General features: G+C 55.4%; 2 protein-coding genes across 2 annotated transcripts in view; both read right to left on the reverse strand.

Moving 5' to 3' along the window:
• Window positions 1–189: 189 nt before the first annotated feature.
• SLC25A42 (solute carrier family 25 member 42) lies at window positions 190–25,115 on the reverse strand. Its single transcript, XM_073220273.1, has 9 exons — window positions 25,083–25,115; window positions 10,571–10,842; window positions 9,468–9,566; window positions 6,697–6,802; window positions 4,940–4,965; window positions 4,147–4,313; window positions 3,708–3,824; window positions 3,076–3,227; window positions 190–2,390 (listed from the first exon to the last, which is right to left on the reverse strand). Exons 2-9 carry the CDS (start codon window positions 10,649–10,651, stop codon window positions 2,083–2,085), a joined length of 1,056 nt encoding a protein of 351 aa, XP_073076374.1. The 5' UTR covers window positions 10,652–10,842; window positions 25,083–25,115; the 3' UTR covers window positions 190–2,082.
• ARMC6 (armadillo repeat containing 6) overlaps window positions 9,468–25,118 on the reverse strand; it is a 35,843-nt gene continuing 20,192 nt past the window's right edge. Inside the window, exon 10 of the mRNA XM_073220271.1 lies at window positions 9,468–9,566. The gene's annotated coding sequence lies outside the window, so the exon portion shown is untranslated. The remainder of the gene's footprint in view (window positions 9,567–25,118) is intronic.

Here is a 25,118-nt window from a genome sequence, read left to right on the forward strand (position 1 = left end):
TAAACCCTCTTGTGTAGTGTCTTATTTTCTAGAAAACCATATGTATTAACAAGTCAAATGACAATTATATTTTTAAAGAGTTTATTCAAGACTTTATTTAAAAAAATTCTGTCAAAATAACTTCAACCCTGTTTTTGGTTCTTGGGGTCAGGGGTGGGGGCCAGAGTCAAAGAAGAGACATGGGCAGGAGAAAGTCATTTTAGTGTTTATTAAATATATTCTCTTGGCACAAATCTTTAAAATATATAAACATATATAAACTAAATGTCTTCATGGCATCAAAATGTAACTCCAGACCAGGATGGGCAACCACTGGGTGGGGTCAGAGGGCCCCAGTGCAGCTATGGACGGGGCTGTGGGCAGGGGTAGCACATGGACGCCCACTGGCTGGAGCCTCAGGGAGGCACTCTGGGGCCAGCAGGGGACCCTCCCCCCTCCTGCCTGACCTGTAGCTCCAAGCAGGGTGCTGCCCAACCATGCGTCTGGTCTCACCGTCTTGGGTGGACGCCCTCCCCACTGCTCTCTCTGGCCAGGGGGCCCTGGATCCCCGTGCCATCTCCCTGAGAGGCCCCTGCAGAGCCTGGGTGCTGGGCAAGGTGGATGGGATGCTCGCCTAACAGGATGGTGGCCACAGGCTCCCTGGGCGTCTGGGGACAGACTGCAGCTGGTTAGGCAAACACATGCAAGGAAGGACAGAAAGAGGGATCTTCAAACCCTGCCGTTCAAGGCAAGAAGAACGGAAACAGGACAGGACAAAGGGAAGAAATGAAAGCCACTACTGGAAATGCACATGTGGCACCCCTCCTCAGGCCGTTTCACACAGCCTGGCTGCGGAGCCACCTGTGACACCCACCCACCCTCGGGGTGACCTCATCCTGGCACCATATAGGATGGTCAGGGTGTGCTGCAAATAGACCTGAGGTCAGCCAAATCTAAAAACAAAGCCAAAAAAATAAAGAGACTCAAATATCATTAGGAAATGGGTGTTTCTGAGACTCTGTGACACCCAGCAGGCCCCAGGGGACTTCTCCATAAGACTAGCTCCCTGGGGGAATCCTGACTTTTCCGAGCTTCCTGCCTCCAGGCTGTGCGCTGTCTTGCGGCTCTCTGGGAGGGTCAAAGCTGCCAGCCACCTCTGTGTGCTCTGTGCACAGACAGCCCTGTAGGCCTCCAACTGCCCTATGTCCTGGGCAAGTGCCTGCTTAGGTAGGGAGACTGGGGTGTGCATGCCAGATTCCATGGGTCCCCCTAGCAGCTGCTGTGCCTGTGGGCAGAGGGTCACAGCCTGGGCCTGGCCTCTGTTGGTACAGCCAGTGGGACAGAGGTGACAGGTTCCTGATCTCAAGGAAGTGACCTGGACGTCCAGTTTTTGGTAAATGCCTCTGGGTTAGGGCTCAGACTCAAACCCATGGGTTCCTCAAACCCTGCTGTCTGGAGGCAGCGTTACAAACCATGAGGGTAGGCGACAGAGGGGAAAACTAACTCCCAGGGTCCCAGTCGGGCCCAACAGTCCAGGATCCCGATAATAGTCTCAGGGGAAAAGGTTCCTCCTGAGCAGGAGGCTCTGGTGATGAAGTGTGTCACCTGGGAAGTAATGGCAAGGGCAGTTCAGGCGGGGTGCGGTGGGGCCCGGCGAGAGGCCGCACTGTAGCCACAGCTGAGCAGGAGGCTGGGCCCATCCCACCACGGGAAGCCAGGCTTCCCCCTTCTGCTGACATGTGGGCGGGCGGAGTCTGGCTCTGGGCCCAGTGGGGCCAGGGTCACCAGAGCCAGGGGCGTGTCTAAGGTCACAGAGAGCCAGGCAGCGGTGCTGGTCACCCCCGCGACTCGGGGCGTTGGGGGCCACACCTTCAGGAGGCAGTGCACCCTGCGGAGAGGGGGCGGGACACTGCACGCACTTCAAAGGCCGCTGCCGCTCCTTTCGGATCTGTGGGTGCCAAGCCCAGGCTCCCCAGCTTGTTGCACAAGACTGACGTGGCTCCGGGGTAGAACCCGGCACGCGACTGCTCCACAGGCTCAGAAACAAACGGGGTCGGCGGGCCACTGCGACACCCTGTCCCGCGTGGCTGCCGTAAGGAGCGCCTAGCTCTGCAGGTGCCGCAGCAGGATCTGCATGAGGTCGAAGGTGGTGAAGCTGATGCCCACGGCGATGGGGCCCTTGATCCAGTTCATGCTCAGGCCCTTGTAGAGGCCACGCACGGCGCCCTCCTCCCATACGATGGCGCGCAGCGTGTGCGCGATGGAGGCATGCGGACGGCCGGTGACGCCAGCTGTCTGCATGCGCCGGCGCACCACGTCCAGCGGGTACGAGGCCGACTGCCCAATGAGGCCGGCGCAGGCCCCGAAGATCATGCGCTCAAAGGGGTAGGGCTGCGGCCGGCTGCCATACTCTGTCGGCGAAGGGACAGAGGGGCAATGAGGACGACGAGGGGGGCGCACAACGTGAGCGTGCGCGGCCCCGTCACCATGGCGGGCTCAGGAACCGGCTGGCTGGCCCCGCCTGCCCACGCGGGGCCCCGGCTTCCCTGCCCCTGACCTCTGGGGCACTCCTTATAAAGTTTGAGAAAGAAGTTTTTAAAAAGCCAGAAAAGCATATGGAATCATATAACCAAGTCCTCAAACCCAGAGCGAGCTCACACCTGATCATCCCTGTTGTCTGTCTAATAAAGAAAGGAAGCGTCACCGGTGTCTGCGACCCTCCCCACGGAGGATGTCAGCTTCACCTGGACTGTTTTCTTTAACAGAAAACCTCTGGGGTGATTAAGGCAAAACACGAACGCCTGCTGGCACTGGTTGGCAGGTACGGATGGGTTGTGTTTTATTGGTCTCTGGGCTTTTCTGCACTTTTTGAATTTCTCGAAATTACCCAAAGCCCAGAAGAGCACTTTGCCCTCCATAGAGGCTTTCCCGTACGCCTTGTGCCCAAGTGGCTGCTGTGGCTCTGGGTGACACTCTGGCCTTCCCAAAGTTGGTTGTAAAATGAGGCATTGAAGGTCTGCACTCCAGCTTCCCGGGTGTTGGGGGGGTGGGTCTCAGGTCACTGAGCCCCGTAAGCCGCGCTCCCCGGCCCCCTACCTCTGTGCAGGCTTTTGAGCGTCTCATAGGTGAAGAAGGTCAGCCCCGCGTAGGGAATGATCCCCAGCACGGTGGGTGTGAATCCATGGTAGAGGGTCTTCAAACCCTCCTCTCGGGAGATCCGGATGAAGACGTGGAAGATGTTGCTGTACCTGCAGGACAGAGCGAGGGGGGGCGCGCTGAGCACACAGCAGGAATTCTCAGCTCATCCCACCTGCCCGGCGTTGGCCAGGAGGTCCCGCTTTCCCCCTCTAGGGAACATGGCCACAGGCAAGGCCTTAGCCTCCTAGGGTGATGCCTACGGCTGGACCCCGCCTTTATCGCCGGGTCGCTAGGCTGCGCTCTGCCCTCTCACTCCTCTGTGTCCAATTCAAAACTAAGATGGTTTGATAGAAGCAGGAACTGAGCCCGGGGCTGAGGGCCTATTACTGCCTTTCTGGGGCAGCTGCAGGACAGCTGCCCTGTCATACCAGGTGGTGTCCGGGCAGCAGATTCCCAGCTTGGCTTCCTCTGCAGCTGGACAAAGAGGCCCAGACCCAAACCCCAGGGCAAGATGGAGGGATCCGACTTGGGAGCCCCACTGGACACGGAGCCCCCGGAGCTGGTGGAAGCGGCACCAGGGCAGGACTCACATCTCCTTTGGGGTCACGGCCATCCTGGCTCTGACCAGGTCCAGGGGGTAGGTCAGCGAGGTGGCCGTGGTTCCAGCCAGAGCGCCGGCCAGGAGGCGGGGCCAGGGGGGCAGGGCTCTGCGGGGGCGGGAGAGCAGGTGAGACCCCGACACCCGGTGCGCGCAGACTGCGGCGGGGAAGCCGAGGGCCGGGCAGGGGCGGGGCTGGCTCCCTCGCGGACCGAGCTGATGCGGTCCCTGGGGTGGATGTCATTTGGAGATTCCCAGGGCTGCTTTGCTTCTTCCCTCCTTGAGTGGCTAATGAATGACTGACGGGGACCCCTGGCCCTCGGGGCGTTGGCTAGGAGGGGAATAGGGGAAGGAGAGGGCTCTGGCCTGGTGAGGGTGTGGGGGCCAGGAGTGGGGTGCAGTGAAGTCGCGGGGCGGCAGGGCGAGCTCACTCTCCGCGGAAACCGTAGTAGCGGCCCAGGATGCGCTTGTACTCCTCGTGCGCGCTGAACTGAATGGCGGCGTACGGGACGACGCGCACCATGGTGGCCGAGTTCCCGCGCCACAAGCTCAGGAAGCCCTCGCGCTGGTAGGTGAAGTAGAGGAGCCGGAAGGCCTCCTGGGGGTGGGGCGAGGGGAAGGTCACGCCCCGCGCCGGCCCCGCCCCCACTCCGCGGAGCGCCCCCGGCCTTACTGCGTGCGTCCAGCCCACTGGCCGGGGAGCGACATCATCACCTCCCCCATTCTCCGGGCGCCCTCTCCTCGGCCCCCCGACTCGGGAACTGTAAAGTGAGCCAGGTTTGCAGGCTACCAGTCCGGCACAGAGCGTGTCTTGTTGGTGTTTGTCTAGCTTTTAAAGATATTCTTTATCATTTAGTTCATTAAGGAAAAGAACCCTCCTGCTTTCTGTTGAAAGATGAATCAAATATGAAATCGTGGGTTTAGAAGGTCAAGACCCCTTACCACCGCCCCACAAGTGCGGGGTCTCCTGGAAATTCCCAGGGTGGGTCTGTGTCCAGGCAGAGCTTGGGGTGCCAGGTCAGGTGGCCTTGGCCCTGACCCCAGGCCTGGATGGGAAGGCCTCCGTCTCCCTGCAGCCCAGGAACTGGCCTTGGGGGAACCAAAGGGAAAGAACCCCTTGGAAAGCGCCGCAACCCCCCAGACTGCCTGCCTGCACAGCTCCTGCCAGCCCCGCAGGGCAGACGGGACAGCCCAGAGCCAGGCGTCCATGACCTAGTGGCTCACCTTGGCAGAAAATCTTTTTGAAGACACTGGAAAAAACCAAAAACAAAACAGACACCATTAGCTGTGAAGGATGGGACCGCAGTCTGCAGGGCCCTTGCTGCAGGGGCCTGCTCTGAGCGTGGGAGGGAGACCAGTCCCTGGGGATGTCACCCACTGCCCCGGGCCAGTGGCGAGGTCGGGGCAGCATCCCCGAGCAGAGCCACCCTCTGGGAACCTCCTCACCCCCAACGCCCAGGCCCCTCTGCACACCAACCTGGTCCCAGAACAGGTTGCTGAGCTGCCACCTGACTCCCCAGAAAAGTGAGGGTCTCCACTGGGGTCTCCAGACCCCCCTGGACTCTAATTCAACCAGACCCCTTTGGGGGTGAGTCAGGGGACTCTGGCTCTCAAAACACAGCCTGGGGGTGTTTCTGTCTGGAGTTGGCCCTCTCTTGCCCCTGACCTTCGACTCCCAGGCTCTGTGGCTGCTGGAGCACCATGGTCATGGGGCCCCAGAAATACAGGCCAGGAGGTGTCTGGGGCTAGCAACCTCCCCGTCCTCACTGCCCGCGTCTGCTGCCTTCCGGGGTCAGCCTTGCACTCTCCTATGTGGGTGTGCAGGCACACTTCCTGCCTGTGGACTTAACACCCAGCTCCCTGCAGGGCACTGGGCTGTGCGTCTGCCCCGGGCACAGGCACGGACATGGGCGTGGGGGCTGCTTGCTCAGCCATAGGCCTGCCCTTTCCCACATCCGGGAGGAGGTGGATATTAACACCCCATTTTGTGGATGGGGAAACTGAGGCACAGAGGCTGGGGACCAGCTCGAGGAAATGGGGAGGGCCTGGCTTGCATCTGTAGTCCTCTGCTCCCCAGCAGCTGAGGGGCAGGGAGCCCTGGGGTGTGACTGTCCTGCCTGGCACTGAGCAGTGGTCACTGTCTCATTTTTAGTGGATCCTGTGGCTGCTTAACCGCAAGGAGGGAAAGAGATGGTTTCTTGAACTACGTCCCCCAAAAAGATATGTCCATATCCTCACCCCCAGTACCTGTGAATGTGTCCTTATTTAGAAACAGGGCCTTTTCAATGAATGCAATGGTGGAGGTGAGGACTTGGTACTATGGGTGAATGTTGAAACCACTGTGTTGTTCATGTGAAACCATCGTAAGACTGTATATCAATGATACTTTAATAAAAAAAAAAAAGAGAGAGAACAAGATAAAACAAAACAAAAAAAATGTACATGTGGCCACATCACATTCTGGATTAAAGTCCCCCAATGGCACACGGATTGCACTTTGAATAAAGTCCAAATTCCCAATCATGGCAAAAAAAAAAAGAAGAAAAACAGGGCCTTTGCAGTGTAATTAAATGAAGATGCGGCAACACGGGAGTCGGGCGGGCCAGATGCTGTGAGGGGCGGCTTTACAAGAGGAGAGAATGCGGGCGCCGAGGGGAAGGCAGAGAGCAGGGGGACGTGCCCTGAGCCCCCAGAAGCTGGAGGAGGCGAGGTAAGGTCCTCTCCTAGTGCCTCCACAGGGGCCCAGCAGGCGACACGTGGTGTCTGGCCTCTGGAGTGTAAATGAATAAACACCTGCACTCTAAGCTGCCTCGGGTGTGGTCCTTCGTGATGGCAGCCCGAGGTCACTAACAGTTTCTAAGTGGATTTTAAAGAAGCATTTTTTAAAGTCAGTTTGCCATGCAGTCCAGGGGTCCCTGAGGAGGAGGGTGACTGCCTGGTGGCATCTCCACGGTGAGGACAGACGGACAGACAGTACTCACCTTGGAAGATGATTTTGGTCCGGTCCAGGGGAGCTACTGCCGTTTTGGCAAGAGCCCCAGCCAGAGCCCCGGACAGAAGGGAGCTGAGGACTTCCCTGTGATCGCCCTGTAAGAAAGCACATGAGCACATGGTCAGAGGAGGGGAGGGCACCTGTCTGCCAGGGGGCCCCGAAGATCATCTCCCTTGCACCCAGGCCCTGGGCTTGGTGGGGCTCGGGCAAGCCATGCCGGGCCCAGTGGCCACAGAGCCCGTGTGGGACATGGTGACAGGCACAGTCTACGTGAAGTACCCACTGACTAGGCCGTCCTGTGAGGCCGCGAGTTCTCAGACACAGCCACCAACGGGCTGACCCCAAAGAGAAGAATCACGGTTTCCATCCACTGCCTGTGTGGCAGAGCCCTGTGCTCGGGTTTCAGAGCAAAGTCATGATGAGGGTCCCTGTATCTGGGGACCAGGCCAGGGGTATCAGGTGGGCAGAACCTGACTGTATCACTGTGCCCCCTTCCCACAACTTTCTATCAGGCCTTCAGGGGCCAGTGGCTCTTCATCCAACCCAAGGTGACAGTCGTGGAGGGTGACAGTCGTGGAGGGTGACGGTCATGGAGGCTTCCCAGGAGGAGCTGTGCTGGAAGCCACCTGCCCAGTTCTTGGACTCTGTATCTCCCTGGCTGCATGGCTGAAGAACTGTCTGCAGCAGCCATGGTAATGAGGCACAGCTGTGTGTTGGGGGGGATGGGGGTGTGTGGGGGGTGGAACACTCAGTGGGAAGGAGCCCAGCGCCCAGGGCGGAGGGGCCCACAAGGACAGGGTGGCTGACACAGGGAAGGCGAGGGGGCCCACCGGACAAACAAAAGATGAGAGGGGATTAGGGATGGACCCCTCAGAGCTGGACAAGGAGGCTGGTCTTTGGAGAAGCATGGAGGTGGACCAGCTATTCTAGCTGTAAGCAGAGAAGAGGCAGCTCCTGCAGAAACTAAGGATGGAGATGGCAGAGGTCAGGACCAGGGGAAGGATGTGGGGGACTTGGACGGTACAAATGGCAGCCTGGGACCAAGTTGGCATGCGGGGCCCCCGGGGCCTCTTAAGTTTGCTCAGCTCAGCAGGTAGCTTGGTGTGAAGGGCTGGGCCCGTCCTGACTGCAGTGACCACAAGGCCTCTCACACGCTGAGAGGCCATCTCCTGGCCAGGTCTGACTCCCAGATCATCTCCCGACTGTCCCAGGCACTTCCAGGCGCCGTGGCACCCTGCGGCCTGGCCCCTGCCCTGGTGCCCCCTCCACCAGCCCAGCTCACCCCTCCTTTAAGGAACCCATTCCCAGGGCAGCAGTGTTTCCCCTCCTTCGTGTCTAAGGTGGAGCTTCTGCATGGGATTCCATCTTCCTCTTGAGGTCCTGTCACTGGGACCCCTGCCTTTTCTGGGTCCCCCAGCAGGGTTTTGGATGTGTGGTCCCATTGGCTTTGAGGGGCATGGACATCAGATGCTGGAAGGCTCAGTGGTGAGCCTGGCACTGGCTCCGAGGTCCCATGGGCCCCTGCCTCAGTTTCTTCTCTGTGAATCCTTGTGGCTGCTCACCTGGAGGGCCACTGTAAGGAGAGGGAATGCCCCACAACAGCCCACGTGCCCTGCTGGCACTAGAGGTGGAGCGGGCGTGTCCCTTCCATCTCTCCCTCTCCCCCTCCTGTGCAGTCTGCAGTGCTTGTGACGAACAGCACAGTGCTGCGGGTCGGGAAGTAGCACGGTCTTACACCCTTACTTGTGATGTGGGGCTCCAGGGACATGCTATGAACCCACATACCATGTGCTCGGTGGAGGAGCCTGCCGGCACCTTTGGCTAATGCTTCCAGTGATGCTTAAATGACCGCAGCTGTTTTATTCTTTTTTTTGGTTTATTCTTTAAAGTGCTCAGCACAGCCATCCTGAGCTGTCAGTCTCCATTATCTATCATATGGAGCAATCTGGAAACGGAGAACGAGGCAGACAGCCCAACAGGAAGTGGGGGATCATATGGGCTGTGACTATCGTGAGAAGATGCTTGGCTCTTTAAGCAAAGACACCCAGTGCCATGTGTCCCAGGGCACAATGGGCACCACAGCGGCCTTTTGCAGAGCATGTCCCCCTGGTGGGTCCAACCAGCTGGCCAGCAGAGGGGGGGCCACACCTCTCCCATGCTCTTAGGGAGGCTTGCTGAACTGTGCCCGCTCTGGGGCTTGGCCCACCCCCCACCCCCTGGCGGAGTGATGTGGCCCTGAGAACCCACCCTCCCTGGTCCTTGCTGGGTGGCTCAGAACTCAGGGAAAGGTCAGGAAGGCCAGATGGTGACAGCCTTTGACCCTATGGACTTTGAGAACTGCCCACTGGCGCCTGAGCCAGCCTGGGCGTGAAGACAGCTCCCTGCATGGGGCCAGCTCATCTGTGTTCCAAGTTCAGTGGGAGAATTTCTAAGGGCTTCTGTGGCGAACAAATACAGGGCTGAATCCATTTCTGATTTATTTCAGAGGGAATATGGCTTGTCTTCAGTTGAAGGGATGAACTCAGAGCTGAGAGCAAGCCCCTCCTCTGGGGCTGGCCAGGCCTCTGGCTAATCTTTCAAAGTTTGCAAATTACAGACGGGCTCAAGGTAACCTTTTGATCTGGGCAGGATTTTGGCCTCCTGCCAAGTGACTGGGCTGGGTCCACATCACAAACCAGCCTGCGGCTTCCCATCGGGGCATCAAGGTGCACAGAAGAGGGTGCCCAGGGGAAAGCCCATCGGGGCTGCTGGCATACTTGCCTTTGAGGAGACGGGCTTGGCATCCTCCCGCAAACGCACCGCGCCTTCCTTCACATCATTACCCATCCCAGGCCTGCCGGGACAGCGGGAGACTCGGGCCTGTGGAGCGAGAGGGGACCGGTGAGAGCCGGTGGGAGCCGCCTGAAGCCAGACCGGCCTGCTCTTCCTAACTGCCTTCCCTCTCCCTGCCGGGGAAGGACGCAGGAATCCAGATATCACAGCCCCTAGCGCTGACTGCTTAATCATTTACAAAAGCCCTTCTAGTTAGGTTTTATTTGGTCATCACCAACAGGCTTCTGAGTCATTCATTTTTCAAACTTGGTACCTAAAGGGCAGATGGGCTCAGAGGGACCCCCACCTGCCCAAACCTCCCCCAAGGCTTTTGTCGGCTTGGATGAGTATCCATCCATGGAATCACTTTCAGAAAATCAGATCTTTTCCCCACTGCAAGGCAGCCTGCTATTTCCTGCCAAGCTTACAGTAAAAGGTCTTCATACTGGAGGACACCCCCCTGGAAACCTGTCTTTAACCTCCTGGTGGGCACCTGCACACAGCTCAGCAAACTGCAGGAGGGGTCAGGAGGTGAAAGGATGCAGGGCTGGTGTCACACAGATGCCAACCATGCATGTGTTCCTGCAGGTCATGGCTCCCATAGTTTAAAATTATCCAGTAACTCAGTGTGCTTTCTGGTAAAGGGCGCCTGTGATGCAGCTGTGCGCTGAGCAGTGCAGGGAAGGCCCTCCTGCCTTCAGGTCCTCCCAGACACCCCACATCAGGGCTGGTGTGTGAGGCCCTAGGAAGTACACGCGGGATTCTGCTCCACGTGCCTGCCTCAAACAGGCCCCAGCTCTGGGGGGACAGCGGCTTCTCGAACGAGCCGGGAGGAAGGGCACTCCCAAGGCCCCCCGAAGAGCAGAGGGGCAGCCAAAGCCAGGGGCAGCGGGGCGAGGTGAGCCAGAGGGCTCCCAGGGGCCACGGCAGGGACCCTGGGAGCCCCAAAATCAATAAAGCACTGGATTATAACCCAAAGTATAAAATATCCACAAGTCCACACTGATATAAATGAATGACTGAGTGGATAGATAAATGGAGAAGAGACAAACCTCTGTCAGAGGAACCCCCAATAACTTGTGCTCTGGAGGAGGGGGAGTGGGACCCCCCAGCGTCAGGTGTGGGCTGTGCATGCTCTCTTCCTTTCAAAGGGCACAGCATGGGAAGGCGAAGACAGCAACCACCTGGCAGCCGCTACCTCGGCCAAGTGGCCAAGGCCAACATCGCAAGGGAAATCCACGCTGAAGGCATGTGCCCTGCACGCAGTGTGGCGAGGAGGGCGCTTCACCTCTGTGGTCCCCTGACACCTGCCAGCCGGGTCCCACTGTGAGAAAACACCGGGTGAAACCCACCTGAAGGGCATCCGAAAAAACCCCAGGCCAGTCTGCCTCAAAACCACCATCAAAACCAAGAAAATCCTAGAAACCGTCTCGGCCCAGAGGAGCTGAAGGAGACGTGTGGACTGAATGTCACATGGGACTCAGGGGCAGAGAAAGGGCATTGGGGAAAACTGAGGAAATCTGCGTGAACTGTGGGCTTCAGCTAGCAGTAACGTCTCAGTATTGGTAACCGACAAGAGTACCACAGCACCAGAAGATGTTAATAATGGGAAAACTGGCTGTGGGGTGGAGGGGAGCTCTGTGTTACCTTTGCAGTTTTTCCAGAAATCTAAAACTGCTGATAAACAAATGAGCAAAGCGAAGCTAGGCTCAGAGATCTCTTCAAGCTGGTTGCTGGGGTATCAGCCTGGGCGATACTCTGGACTGTATCACTCCAACTCCAGCCTGCTGGCTGTGGCTCAGCACTGCCCCCAACACGCTGGACCCTGGGGGACTGTCCTCACAGACGTGGATGGGGCAGTCTTTCTGTGGTGGGTCGGGCAGCTTGCCAAGTGTGGACACCTTCTGCAGAACTGCCCTCCAGAAAGGATCAGTCCTTCGAATCCCGGCCTCATGCAGGTCCAAGCTGGCCTCACCTGCCCTCCTTCCCTCCGGCTCCTCCAGCTCCTGGTTTCCCCACCAGGCAGGGGTGCTCAGCACAGAGGCTGTGCAGGCCCAGGCAGGGGGCTGCCTATGGAGCCCAACAGCCCTTCACTTGGTTGCTCAGGTCCAGGACCTGCTGCGGGACTACAGTGCAGACAGCTGAGTGCAGGGGATGCAGACAGAAAGGTGTCACGACATAAACCCATGCAGACCCATAGGAGCAGGTCCCTGCAGGTGACAGGGCGCTGAGGCATGTCTTGGGGAAGGTGCCTGCAGGGGGCTCAGGGAACAAAGTACTATCTTTCACATAGTGGACTTCTACTTAAAATGTCATTTAATAGAAGGATTCCTCTATTTAAAAAAAGAGTTTAAGATTCACTATTCTCCTGAGTCCACGTTAGCCCCTGCCTTGAGTCCAGGCTCACTGTCCGCAGAGCACTGTGTGTGGTCGTTTACCTGGCCCCCAAAAGACACGTCCCCCTGGGAACTGGGACTGGGACCTTATCTGGGAAAACGGTCTTGGCAGATGTCATTAGTTAAGAGGGGGTCATAAAGGGGCAGGGAGACCCTACAGCAAGGGCAGGCGACTTCACAGGATGAGAAACGATACAGACACACACGGGGATCAGCTGTGTGGGGCAGAGGCAGAGACTGGGGTGGCGGGGGCCTCAGGCCGTGTGCACCCAGGGCCCCAGAAGCTGGAAGGAGCCAGGAAGCCCCCTCCCGCAGAGCCTTCAGAGGGGGTGCGGCCGAGCACTTCCACTTCGGACTTCTGACCTCCAGAACTGGGCGAGAATAAAACCAGTGACCTGGCTCCTTCCAGTCCAGTTGGTGCTTCCAAGCTAGGCACTTGGTGTCTCGGGCTGGGAAGGGGCAATGGCAGCCATGGGGAGCTCTGTGCAAGGGATGGCAGGATTTTAATTAATATATGCACAAGAAATGATGGACCCTGAAAGGCACCACTAGGCAGATGCTCAGAGACCACCCAGATACCCTGCTTTTCATTGTATAGGCACACCACTAGGGTCTGGCTGCACTCAGTCATCTCTCGAAGGAAAATGCAAAGCCAAGTAGAACACAAACAACCTAGTTTGCTGCCTAGTTTGCTGGGAGACCAGTGTGTATCCTGTCCTTGGCCTGCGTGTCAGGGGCCAGAAGCTTAGAAATGCGATGTCAGCTACTGTTTGTTACAACCCACTGCCCCTGTGTTCTCTAACCCAGCCAGCCTCAGCCAGTGACTGTGGGGACTGCTTTATAGATGGGGAAGCTGAGGCAGTGTGAGTCCTTGCCAGAGACCACCCCAGTAATAATCATGGCTGCTAATGACTGGGGGTCACAGTCGCTGGTTTACCTATCTCCCCGCTTTGCTAGTGAGAGGTGGAGAAGCTTGGTTGGACCAAGGGCAGAGGAAGTTCCAGCTGTGACAATGGATTCCAAAGTCATAGGCATGTCCTCCTCCTCCTCAGAGCCCCGCTCCTAGCCAGCTTAACATCATTTTGCCCTGAATGATTCTCCCAGAAAGCTACGTGCAGTGCACGGGAGGCAGAGGCGAGGGTCGGGCTGCACTCAGTCGTTTCCCGAAGGAAAACCGCAAAGCCAAACAGAACACAAACAACCTGCTCACAGAAGCATCGCAGAGCTAGAGACAGTACGGACTCCTGGGCTGTGATCCGAGGGGCCCAGGAGGTGAGCCTGGGGGAGGCCCGCTGAGCATTCATCAGGGACAGAAGTCCGAGTCTGCCCAGCCACAGTGGGACCCCTGGTAACCAGTCCCAACTGGGCTGGCAGTGTGTGGGAGGAAGCCCCTGAGGGAACAGGGCTTGGTGTCTGGGGGCCTGAGAACTTCAGTCTTGAACTTGGAAGAAGGTGGCCCTGGCCTGCTGGCTCCTGCACGCCCAGAAGAAGTCAGCAGGAATCATGTCTACGAGAAGATAATCCCCTGGGCTTTGCATGGTTTTAAAAAATCAAATATCCTGGACCCAACCTAAGATAATAGGTCACACAAGGAGAACAGATGCTGCATGTATGGAGGAGAAACCACCACACTTGGACGCTGGGCAGACACCGTGTTTGAAAACGCTGCTGGATCAGGAGGAGCCCGGGCCACCCCTGCTTCGGGACTGGGGCCTCAGTGGAGCGTTCTCAGTGCCCCTGAGGCTCTGGCTCCGGGGCACAGGGGCGGATTGGGTCAGGGACGCTGACCCATGCTGGGGCCTGATACCAGAAAAACAAGAAGCGGGGGCCTCTTAAGGCCCCCCGATCTGAGAAGGGAGCTCAGCAGTGGTGCTGGCAGCACTGGGATGACCTATTGGCAAAACTGTCATTAATCCTGTTCCAATGTGCCCTTCAGAGAACTCCAGGCTTTATTCCGTTTCACCAGTTACTCCTCAAATCTCCCTTCTGTGTCCCACGATCCTGCCCATGAGCCCCCTCCCCAGCCCTCTCCTCTGGTGAGGCCCCCGCCCCCAGCTGGGGCTGTCGGTGTGTGTGCTCACACCAGGTCAGTACACCCTTGTGGGCATCCACTTTATACTCTGGGCTAAAACAAAATGCTCAATACTCATGTGCCGCTCCAGTCTTTTGCTGCAGGCCATGGGACCACAACGTCTTCTGCCCACTGGAAGTGGACATACAGTTCTGGGGAGGGAGTGGGGGTGGAGACGGTGTGGACCATGCAGAGGTCGGGTGTGCTTAAGGGACAGCCACCGGCCTGCACCTCTGGGCAGCGTGGGCATGCTGTGGGGCGGGCCGGACGCACCTGAGCTCCAGGCCTTGCTGCGCCCATGTCCTTCGTCCTCCCTCCCTGTGCTGCTCTGGCCCACGTGACTGCCCAGCCTTCCAAAGGGGACACAGAGTTGCCTGGTGGCCAGATAGTGGCCATCACGAGGTCCTCATGAGAGGGAGACCAGAGGTTAGAGGAGATGTGACCACGGAGGCAGGTTTCAGAGAGATTTGAAGGTGCTGCCCTGCTGGGCTGATGCATGCAGGTGGCCTCTAGAAGACAGAGAGGGGCAAGGAAAAGGGGTTCTCTTCCAAAGGAACACAGCCCTGCAGACTGATTTTAGACTTCTGAGCTCTAGAAATTAAAGATACTAAACTTGTATTGCTTTTGGCCTCAGGGTGTGTGGCAGTTTGTTACAGTAGCCGCAGGACACTGACACTGGCTGTCACAAGGAGGAAAGGCAGCTTGACTCAAGAACTGGTGGCCAGCTGTCCTCCCTGAGAGGCGGTGTCAGAGCAGCAGGTGGAATAAACAGGGAGGGGGCAGGAAGTTGGCAGGTGCTGAGTTCACGCAGTGAGACAGGAAGGGCAAAGGCCCCGGGGCAGGAACAAGCTGGTGAAAGAGTGGAGGCCAGTGTGGCTTGAGAGAGGCAGGGGTCACTCTGGGCTACCGCGGAAGATGGGGAGCTAGGCAGGTGGCCAGGGAGGACACCTGTGGTATCACTCAGGTGAAGGGGGTCTGACGTTGGGAAGCAGAGGGGGCCTCATAAGCCCACCCATGTTCTGCCTGACACCTGGAGGAGGTGGAGCTGTTTCCTGGGATGGGGAGGCTCAGGTGGGGCTGATGGGGGAGGAGGCCCTCAGAGCGGGTGGCCCCTATTTGAGGACCCCATCCTCAGTGGTGTTCTCATCCATGTCCCTGAAAGGGGAAGGGGGTCCTTGCCTATCTCCCACCCCATGTTTACTAAATGAGAAGAGGTGCACAGGACTTCTGGTTGGGACCATGTGGTCCCAACATGCCACCAGGAAGAACAGGAAGATGAAACATACAGGGAGCCCGAGTTTAACTGCCACCAGAGGCAGTCAATCGGTGCCTGAAACCAGCCACGTAGGTCCTGTCTGGGGGTGCTGACTCCTCTTGTCTACTCTGTGTTCTGATGCATCACCCCCACTGCCAGGCTATGGTTCAAAGCCACACCCTGACCCCCCCAACACCTATCAGGACGCAGATACATGGATAAACACAATGTGGTTCGTCCACACAGCGGACTATTACTGAGCCATAACAAAGCCTGACTCATGCTATGATGTGGAAGAACCTTGAAAACATGCTGAGTGAGAGAAGCCAGACACAAAAGGCCACAGAGTATGTGATCCCATGTATATGAAACGTCTAGAACAGGCACATCCATAGAGACAGAAGCAGAATGCCAGAGGTGGGAGAGGGGAGTGGGGGGCAGGGTTTCCTTTTGGGGCAATGAAAATGTCCCTTTTGAAGTGATGGTCGCACACATGGTGACTGCACTAAATGCCACTACATTAAATACTTTAAAATGGTAAGTTTTAAGGTACGTGTATTTTGTACAAGAAACCTTCCCTGGGCCCCCATTCCGCTCTGGGAGGCCCTTCTCTGCTCTAGCAGGATCTGGGGTGGTAGAAGATACCCTTTCCTCATGGAACCTGCCCTCCCTACTGGGTTGTTCTGAGATCAACTGCATGTCGGCTGTGTACACGCTCTGGAGGGGGGCAGCCCCACCGAAGGGGCAGGATACCCACAGGGGGATGACAGTGAGCAGAGAGCCTTGTGGAGGGGGCAGGGGGCAGCCCTGGGATCTGGGGAGGCTTCCAGAGGAGCACACGGGGGGGAGGTGGTGGGAAGGAGACCCCCAGGCTGCAGCGAGCTCAGGCTGGTCGGGAAAGGCAGGCTGAGTGCTTATAGGAAAGCACAAGGCACCCACCCCACACCACCACTGCTTCTCCCTCCTCCACTTCCAGACCTCAGCCCCCATCCCGTCCCAGTCAGGACCCTCCCTGCATGCCACCCCCAGGCCTCTCCTCAGTGGTCCAGACTCTGGGACTGCACTGGGGTCACCTGAGGTCTCCGAACACCTGCCTGGAAGTACATCCAACTCACAGTAATGACAGCACCCTCTGTGGACACAACCCAGCCAGCCACCCACAGGGGAATTTTGGAGTTCTTGGGGGTGGTACAGTCACACAACCGGGTGCCTCACAACAGGACACTGCAGCTGGCAGTGTCAGAGATGGATCTTACAGACTCGACAGGGCAGAGCAGACTGTGCCAGGGGACCCCGTTGAAGTAAAACACAGTCAAGGTCACACAACATGGTCCATCCACACAGCGGGACATTATTCAGCATCAAAGAGAAAGGAAATCCTGACACATGCCACAACACAGACAGACCTTGAGGACATGATGCTCAGTGAAATAAGCCAGGCACAAAAGGACAGATACTGCATGATTCCACTCATATACGGTCCCCCCCTCACAGTGACAGGAAGTACATAATGGAGACAAGAGCCTGGGGCAGGGGATGGGAATCAGTGTCTAATGGGGACAAAGTTTCAGTTTGGAGAGGTGGGAAGTTCTGGAGATGGACAACAGTGGGTTCTGCACAATCGTGTGGATGCACGTAATGCCACTGAACTGTACACAAAGAAATGGGTAAGGTGGTACATTTTAAGTTGTATATGTATTTTATCACAATTAAAAAAAAATGTTCAAGCACAGACAAAAAGCTTCAGTGGTGCTAAAGATGAGAATGGTGTTTCCTGGAAGCAACCAAACTGTCCATCAGTAGATGAATGGATAAAGAAGAGGTGGTGCACATACACAATGGAATGTTATTCTGCCATAAAGAAGAAAGAAATTCTGCCATTTGTGACAATCTGGATGGACCCAAAGAGTTTTATGCTCAGTGAAATAAGCCAGGTGGAGAAAGACAGATGCCACACAACTTCACTTACTTGTGAAATCTAAAAACAAACCTAAATGAATAAAATAGCAGTAGACTCACAGACACTGAGACATGACTGCTGGTCACCATAGGGGAGGGGTTGAGATGGGTGGGTGGGGAGGAGGAGAGAGGCACAAAATCTCACCCTTACATTGGTCATGGGGTGGTAGGGCAGCCTGGAGAGGACAGCCAATTACTCTGCAACAGGTGAACATTCTACACTTCTCCCTATGTAGACAGAAGAGTGACTGCACTAGTGGGGGTGAGGATTTAATAATGTGGTAACTGGTGAACCACTGTCATATACTTGAAACTAGTATAAGATGGTATATCAAGGATATTTCAATTTAAAAAAAAGGGTGGGGTTACCTCTGGGGGGCATGACAGGGAGGGGGTGCAGAGAGGACAGTGGGGGCTTGAAACGCTCTATGCCTTGATCAGATTTAAAACTGAATGCTCACACAAAAACTCCTTGAGGTGTACACTTAGGATTTACTCAGCTATGCTGCAATAAAACTATTTTAAACAGTAAAAAAACAAACAAACAAACGCAAAAGCCCCAAACCTGCCCATCCCATCCCAGGCCCACTGACCCTGAGCTGCAGCGCACGTTCCTAACTCCCAGGGGACTCTAGGGGGACATTGCAGGTGTGGGGACAACAAGCACTGTTCTCTGCTGCTCACCTTCCTCATCACCTGTGAACGCTGGCTGATGATTTTGGCAATGACAAAACCAGTTAAGCTCAGAGGAGCTGGTTAAGCTCCTGGATGGCCCACCCGCTTCTGGAGAGACTTCCTGGGGCAGCCTCTGAGAGGGGATGCTGACCCTCCCCTCAACTCTAAGGTGACCTGGAGACCTACTCAGGCCATGGGAACTCACGCTCCTGGCTTTGGGGAGCCCAACCCAAGACTGAGAGTTTTGAGGGAGCCCCTGGGCCAGAGAAGTCCTCTTTCTCTGAGGAGGTCAGTACACAGGGTCAAAGCCAGGTGGGGGAGGGTGATATCTACACACTCGGGGTGTCCTGTGATCCAATGATGCCAGAAGCACTTGACTTTTCCATTCTGGAGCCCATGAGGTCCCCTTTCCAGTTCGGCCCTTCTCGGGTGGGTTTCTGTCCTTGCACCCGCCAGAGCCCACCTGTGCACTCCCTTACACTCCTCCAGCCCTGGGCTGTATTACCAGCCATGGACAAGAGCCCAGCAGCCCCTAGGGGCCAGGCCTCAGCGCACTCTCTTGAGGTACCTTTAGGGGTTGGAGGAACTCCCATGGGAGCCCCCTGAGCAGGGCCACCATGCAGGTGAGTGTGTGGTCATGCACTCCACCCTGTAGGAGGCGGGAAATGTTTGTACAAACAGGTGGGCCGTTGCTCAGTGGATGGAGTTTACAAGAGGCACAGAACAGATCCTGTAATCTCTAGGTAAACGGAAGCCAATTAACATTCTGTCTGCCTGTTGATAAAGCCTGCTTTCTTTCCAGTTAACGGGCTTTAATTTCTGCCTAAGAGGGCTGAAGCATCTTACATAATAGCTGTTCTCTGTTAACCCCAGGTCTACCGGCTTCTGCCCCAACCTCCCCACTGCATTTGCTCGTCTGTGCCATTCAGACAAACTGACCCGCAACCCTGCTCTGCAGTCTCTGTGGGTTAGACAGGCAGGCATAGCTGTCTTGAAAGATTCAGAACATGCTATGGTTGGTCACTGTCCCTGATCCTTACAGAGGGTGCTGACACCTGTCACCAACTGCACTTGACCTACAATAGGCAGAGGCACTTGATACTCATGCCCCTCCAAGAAGAGGGTGCCCTTGTGTACAGTCTCACCCCAAAAGCCTTGTGTATTCCCCATGCAGAGCCCAGCGCAGCGCTCACGTCTACTCCTTATTTGGTGGATGAGCGAATTAATTTCCTGGACACACCAAGTTCTGCTTTGGCTATAATCCCTCACCCATGCCCCAACTGAACCATGCCTGGCAAACTCCTCTGCATCCTTCAAAGCCCATCTTAAATGTTCCCCAAACTTAGCTACTCTGCCAGTCACTGAGCACCCTGTGGTTCTTTGCTGCACTGGGAGGAGCTGCTTTCCATGTGCCATCCCCACTAGGTTGGCAGTCCCTGGAAGGCAAGAGCCCATCTAACACCACCTGGCGCTACTGAGCAGGCCTCCCCAGTTCCCAGATATCACCAGACTACACCCACCAACACCAGGGCCCCTGAATGGCCTGGGCTTTGGTCCTCGGCATCCAACCCCACTCTCCTTTGAGGTTCATTTCCTCACAGTGTTAAACAAAACTTTAATAGCAGCGCCCAGTTGTCCATACAATGACGGTCATGTAGGAGGACCTGTTGCCCATCAAGCACTTCGCCATGCCAGCCCCACTGCCCCACATGACAGGACAGGCTGGTGTAGTCTTCAATTATGGCAAGTGGGGCTGGCTGACATTTGGCTCTGACCACTGTGCTCCAGGCAAAAGGGCCTGCTCATAGCCCAAAACCTACCCTTCCTTCAAAGGCTGGCTCTTACTCAGTCCCCTTGATAGCCCAAGGCTATGTCGCCTACCCTCTCAGGGCTGCAGGGACCTGCCCTTGGCAGGGCAGGGGCAGGGTCTAGAATGTTCCTCCAGCTCTGAGCTGCTCCACCAGATGTTTCCAAGAACACCTGTCCCAGAATCTGGTGGACGCTTGTACAAGACTCCTGAGCCCAACTCCAGGTCTGTCAAGTCAGAGCCACGGTGGGTGAGCTCAGGGAAGGGGCTCTTCAGATAAGACAAGGGTGAGCCACCCTGCACTAACATATTCAGCAGGCAGGCTGGGTCTTGGATCAGCATGTGTAATTAATACTTACTGACATGTGTATACTCGTTTTTTCAGCTCACTCCATGGCAAGGGGTGGCCTGGAGACAGAGCAATGGCTCTGACATTTCTTGGGAGTGCTCAGCTGGCACGTTTCATCAGGAAAGCCTTGCAACTGCTCATGAGGTGGGTCTCCCTTCCCGGTCCTTCTGTCATAGCTGGGGAGGCACAGGTGTCAGGAGCTGAGCTTGGGTCTACTGATTGAGCCTTGCCCATAGTGGTCTCGCCATGACTTCTTCTCAATCCCTCCCAGGACCCTCTCCTTCTCCCAGCCCCTCAACCTCTCCTTGGGTCTCAGCACGTCCAGGCTTGCTCGTTCCCTCTGCTCGCATCCGTCTTTCTTCTAGCTAACTCCTTGCTGGCCTTCAGATCTTTGAGAGCCTTTCAGGCCTCCTGAATTAGCATCCCATCCACTGCTCAGGACTGCACAGTTACAGTGTCCCAATCGCTTGGTGAGGGTCTGCTCCACGTCTGCGTCCCCTACTCTTCTGAGCCCGTGTTTGTCTCCTCTGTCTCTGTCTGCTGCGCACACACGTTTATGGACTGTAGAACAATTGTGTCCTAAGGCTGCAAATTAGTTCCACTCCTGGGACTAACAGTTTGTGCTGTGTGGCAGCGTTCCAGGACGGTTTATAAACGTCTGCTACAGCAACTTGTGTGAAGGACAGGGGTCTGCATCCAGGCTGACCTAAGTCCGTCCTGGCTCCTGCACATTTCCCCTGCATGCCTCTGGACAAAGGCTCCTGAGCCTTGGGGACCCTCCTGTAAAACCAGGATGATCTAAGACCAAGCTCACAGTTCAGTGGGCATCGCCAAGGGGTAGCAAAGAACAAAACTGAGATGTACATGTTCACTCGCCTGGGCCCTTCCTAGCTCTGGGCAGATGTCTGCCTTCCAGCAGGCAGGCAGGGGGCCACTCGAAGGGGCTGGGGCATGTGCTCCCACTCTGCCAGCCTGGTCTTGCCCTAAACTGCAGAGGCTGCTAGACAAGTACTTCTTTGAGTAACGTCCAAATGGAAATGCTGGCTTTGCACCTGTAGGGGTTAAATGGTGTCCCCCCAAATTCCTGTCCACCCAGAACCTCAGATGGAGACCATATTTGGAAATAGGATCTTTGCAGGTTTAATGAGTTAAGGATATTCACATGAGATCATCCTGGATTTAGTGTGTCTTCCTAAGGAGACACACAGGGAAGAAGGCAGATAGAAGCAGAGATTGGGGTGATGTGGTCACAAGCCAAGGAACCCCAACGACTGCTGGCAGCAGAAGCCACAGGAAGATACCCCCTCAGGCACTAACCCTGCTGTCAGTCCATTTGGGCTGGTAACAACCCCACAGCCTGGGTGGCCTGTAGACAAGAGAAATGTATTTCTCATGGTTCCAAAAGCTGGAAGTCCAAGATCAAGGTGCCAGCAGATTTGGTGTCTGGTGAGGGTCAGCTTCCTGATTCATAAATGCCACCTTCGGCTGTGTCCTCACATAGTAAAAAGGGCACGGGAGCTCTCTGGATCCCTTCCATGAAGGACATTAATCCCATTCATGCGGGCTCCACCCTCATAAGCTAATCACCTCCCAGAGGCCCCACCTCCAAATACCATCACACTGGGAATTAGATCTTAAGAGAAATTTTAGTGGGATACAAGCATTCAGTCTATAGCACCTGATACCTGGATTTTGGCCAACAGAATAAATTTCTGTGGTCTTAAACCACCAGGGTGAAGAACTGAACATGCAGGAGTCAGACCACACCTCCCAGTGCTGGCCTGTCCATTGGCTAGTGACCTTCCCATGGCCCTGAGGTCACTGATTCCCTCTCCGGACCTCACAAGCCACCTTTCTGACAGAGCTTCAACACAAACCTAGTTTCTACTGATGTCTGTTGAGACCCTGGGATCCAAGCACCCAGGGGCAGCACAAGCACTCAGTGAAGAAGAAAAACACTGACAAGCATATTTTAAAAATAGCACAGAGACTGCGGGGGCCACTGGGGGCAACGGTTCTTCTCCTTCAGCTACCCGTTACTTTTGTCATTCTTTGTACCCTCTTTCTTTCCACCTGCATGTTATGTAGTTAACATTAAAAATACAATGCATTTTTAAAAGAGCTGGCTTGCAAAACCCAAACAAGCTAACAGTTCTGATCATCTCAATAGTTCTCTTAACGCCTAATTGCCAAAATAGAGAAGAACAAAAATAGGATGACACAAAGGAAAAGTCAGACCTGGCCTGATGACTCCCTTCACCTGACACCAGGAACAGGAAACTGCCGACAACTCAAGGGAATCCCAAGACAGCTTTTCAAAAAGATATAACATCTGACTTGTCTCAGTCTCATCTCACATCCTCTTCTTTTGCTGGATCCAAGTTAAAAAAAAAAGCAATAGCCAACATCTCAGGACTTCCCCTCCCACAACTCTGGGTGATGCCTGTATCTCTCTTGCAAGGACACCCCACCCCCAAATCCAAAGTTTCCTTCAGGACTTCACAGAGGAGGGACTGAAATATTTCTTGGATTGAACTTTAGTCCTACCATGGAAGAGAAACAGAAATCTAATCTTTAATTACCACCACACTGGCCACAACATTTAAGAGATGGATCGGGAGCACAAAGGGATATTCAAAAGGACCTCTCAGGCTGTTTTTCACCTAACAGGCAGACAGACTGGAACACTTGATAGTAATTGTCCTGGCTGCTGGGAGAGGAAACAAGCATTCCAACTTCTCAGCGGAGAAGACTGAGGACACTAGGACCTCTCTGCAGGAACATTAACTATCTAAATGGATATGCCCTTTGGCCTGGCCTCTCCTAGGAAGTCTCTGTATCAGATGTGAACTCCATGAAGACAGAAGTTTCAAGTGTCTGTGCACTGCAGGAGCCGCAAACATATTCACTACACATTTGCCCACGCATGATTTTATCTCTTCATTGCATCTTGGTTTGTGAAAGAAAATACGAGTGACAACTTCAGCAGTCATCAGTAAGGGACTGGTTATAAAAGAACACACCCGTTTGATAAAATCTGATGCAAATTTACCAGCAGTTTAAAAGGGATGGGGGATACACACCACTACCCCCTCCATTTTCCCCAGCCACAGACTGTCTCTGGAAGGAAACAGGAAAAATTATTAACAATGAGTACCTCCAGAGGGATATGGGGTGCAGATGGGGGAAGCTGCCTGGTTTTCCTGTATGCCTTTTTGTACAGCATGAATTTTTTTTACATAGACACAAATTACCTTTTCAAAGCTTGTTTATATATTTGCATAAATACATTTGTGTGTACATATAAAAATGTGTATATATACATATACATACACATGCACACACGTTTTAAATGACTACTTTTGAATAGGGACAGAAAACCCAATGGCTTCAGTTTCCACAAGAGAAGCTGAAGGTGACATGACCCTCTGGAACACTCCAGCACCATCTTTGCTGGGAGAGACGCTATACAGGCCTTACAGGAAACGGCACCACGTTATTGCTTTTCAACAACAAAGCACCACCAGCCTCTTTTTATGCTGCACACTTGCAAATCACACTCCAGGGAACTTGAAAAGTTCCAGAAAAATAATTATCCTCAGTACCACACCAAGCTCCAGTTTTACAGGGTGGCTGTAACACTAGCTAGCCTTACTCTGGGAGTGTTTGCTTACTCTCTAGGTTTATCAGCTTCAAGGACCCCAAGAGTTTAAGGGTCAATGAGGGGCCTCCCTCTGTAAGAGTTGGAGGCAGAAGCTCCAGGCCTGGCAACTGCCTCCCAGGTCACCCTTCCTGCCACAGAAGGGTGGCACCCCAGGTGTTGAAGTCTACTTCTGCATCACCCCAGCCCCCACTCAGCCAAGGCTTGAAGACACATGCTTCAGCAGCAGCTAGGGGCCGTCCGTTCCAGCTGAGTCTTTCCGGACCTAGTCAAAGTCATGACTCCTGAAGAAGAGCTGCAGGGAGGGTGGGGATCCCCTCTCCTGCCAACCCCTCAGAGATAAACAGGCAGACCGGCAAAACGAGGGAGGTCTCTGCTGGAGGCGGAGCAATGCTGGGGCGGGGGAAGGGCTCTGCCTCCCCAGCTCAAGTGGTTTTAGATTTGTTGCTGGTAAAACGGAGGTAAATCTGGTTTTGTGTGGCCAATGGAATTATTCTAAACCGGGAAATCACTTTACAGCCGGCTGGAGATGAAAAGATAACATCTGGGTGGTCTTTTCTTTTTTTTTGAGGGGAGAGAGGTGCAGTGATCCTGTGATAGCAAAGCTTGAGTAAATTCTGTAGGACCTGGGGAGCTCGAGGACCAAAGAAGGGCACAAACACAGGTGCACATGTAAGAAAATAAGGGGCACTGACTTGGGGGCGTGTGAGTGAGACGGCTAGGGGCACAGGGCAGGTGAGATCAGGGAGAACCCGAGCACCCTTGACCCAATTTTCTGAAGGGGGGGTGGGCAGTGACATGGACAGACATGCATGCAGTCAGTGAGGGATAGGAACAGGTCCAGGTTTGGGGTTGTCACGATCCTCAGGTGTGGGGGTGCAGGCCCAGCTGTGGAGACGCAAGAGGGGGAACATTCTAGGGTGTTGGGGACAGCATTCAGAGGGATTCTCTCAGGTGCTGTAGGGGGTGTCCACGAGTAGAGGCGCGTGGTCAGGTGTGCGAGAAGGAATATCTAGCGAGGGCAAAGACTCAGGTGCGTGTGCGGGGCGCCAGGAGGCTAAGCCCCGGGAGTGTGGGGATGTCAGCGAGCTGGACAGTCTCAGGTGGACAGGCGGAGTGTGTCAACGAGAAGGAACGTGGTGTCAAGTGTGCGTGGGCTGACCGCGAGGGGCTCAGGTCCTGCTGGGGCGGACCCCGGGGGTCCAGGCGCGGGGTATAGGGGTCTCAGCAGGGGACTTTAACCCCTCCCTGCCTCTGCGACGTTGCTGTCACTCCTGCCTCTTCCGCCCCCCACCCAGGACTCTTTACAGGAGAGTGCCTAGCCCGGGTTTGGCCCAGGGCGCGCGAATCGCCGACACCTGCGCCGCGCCGCGCCCTCCGCGCCCCCTCACCGGCTGGGACGCGTCGCCTTCGCCGCTGCTGCCAAC

This window comes from Manis javanica, chromosome 13 (genome assembly GCF_040802235.1).
Source record: "Manis javanica isolate MJ-LG chromosome 13, MJ_LKY, whole genome shotgun sequence".
Classification (NCBI taxonomy): domain Eukaryota; kingdom Metazoa; phylum Chordata; class Mammalia; order Pholidota; family Manidae; genus Manis; species Manis javanica.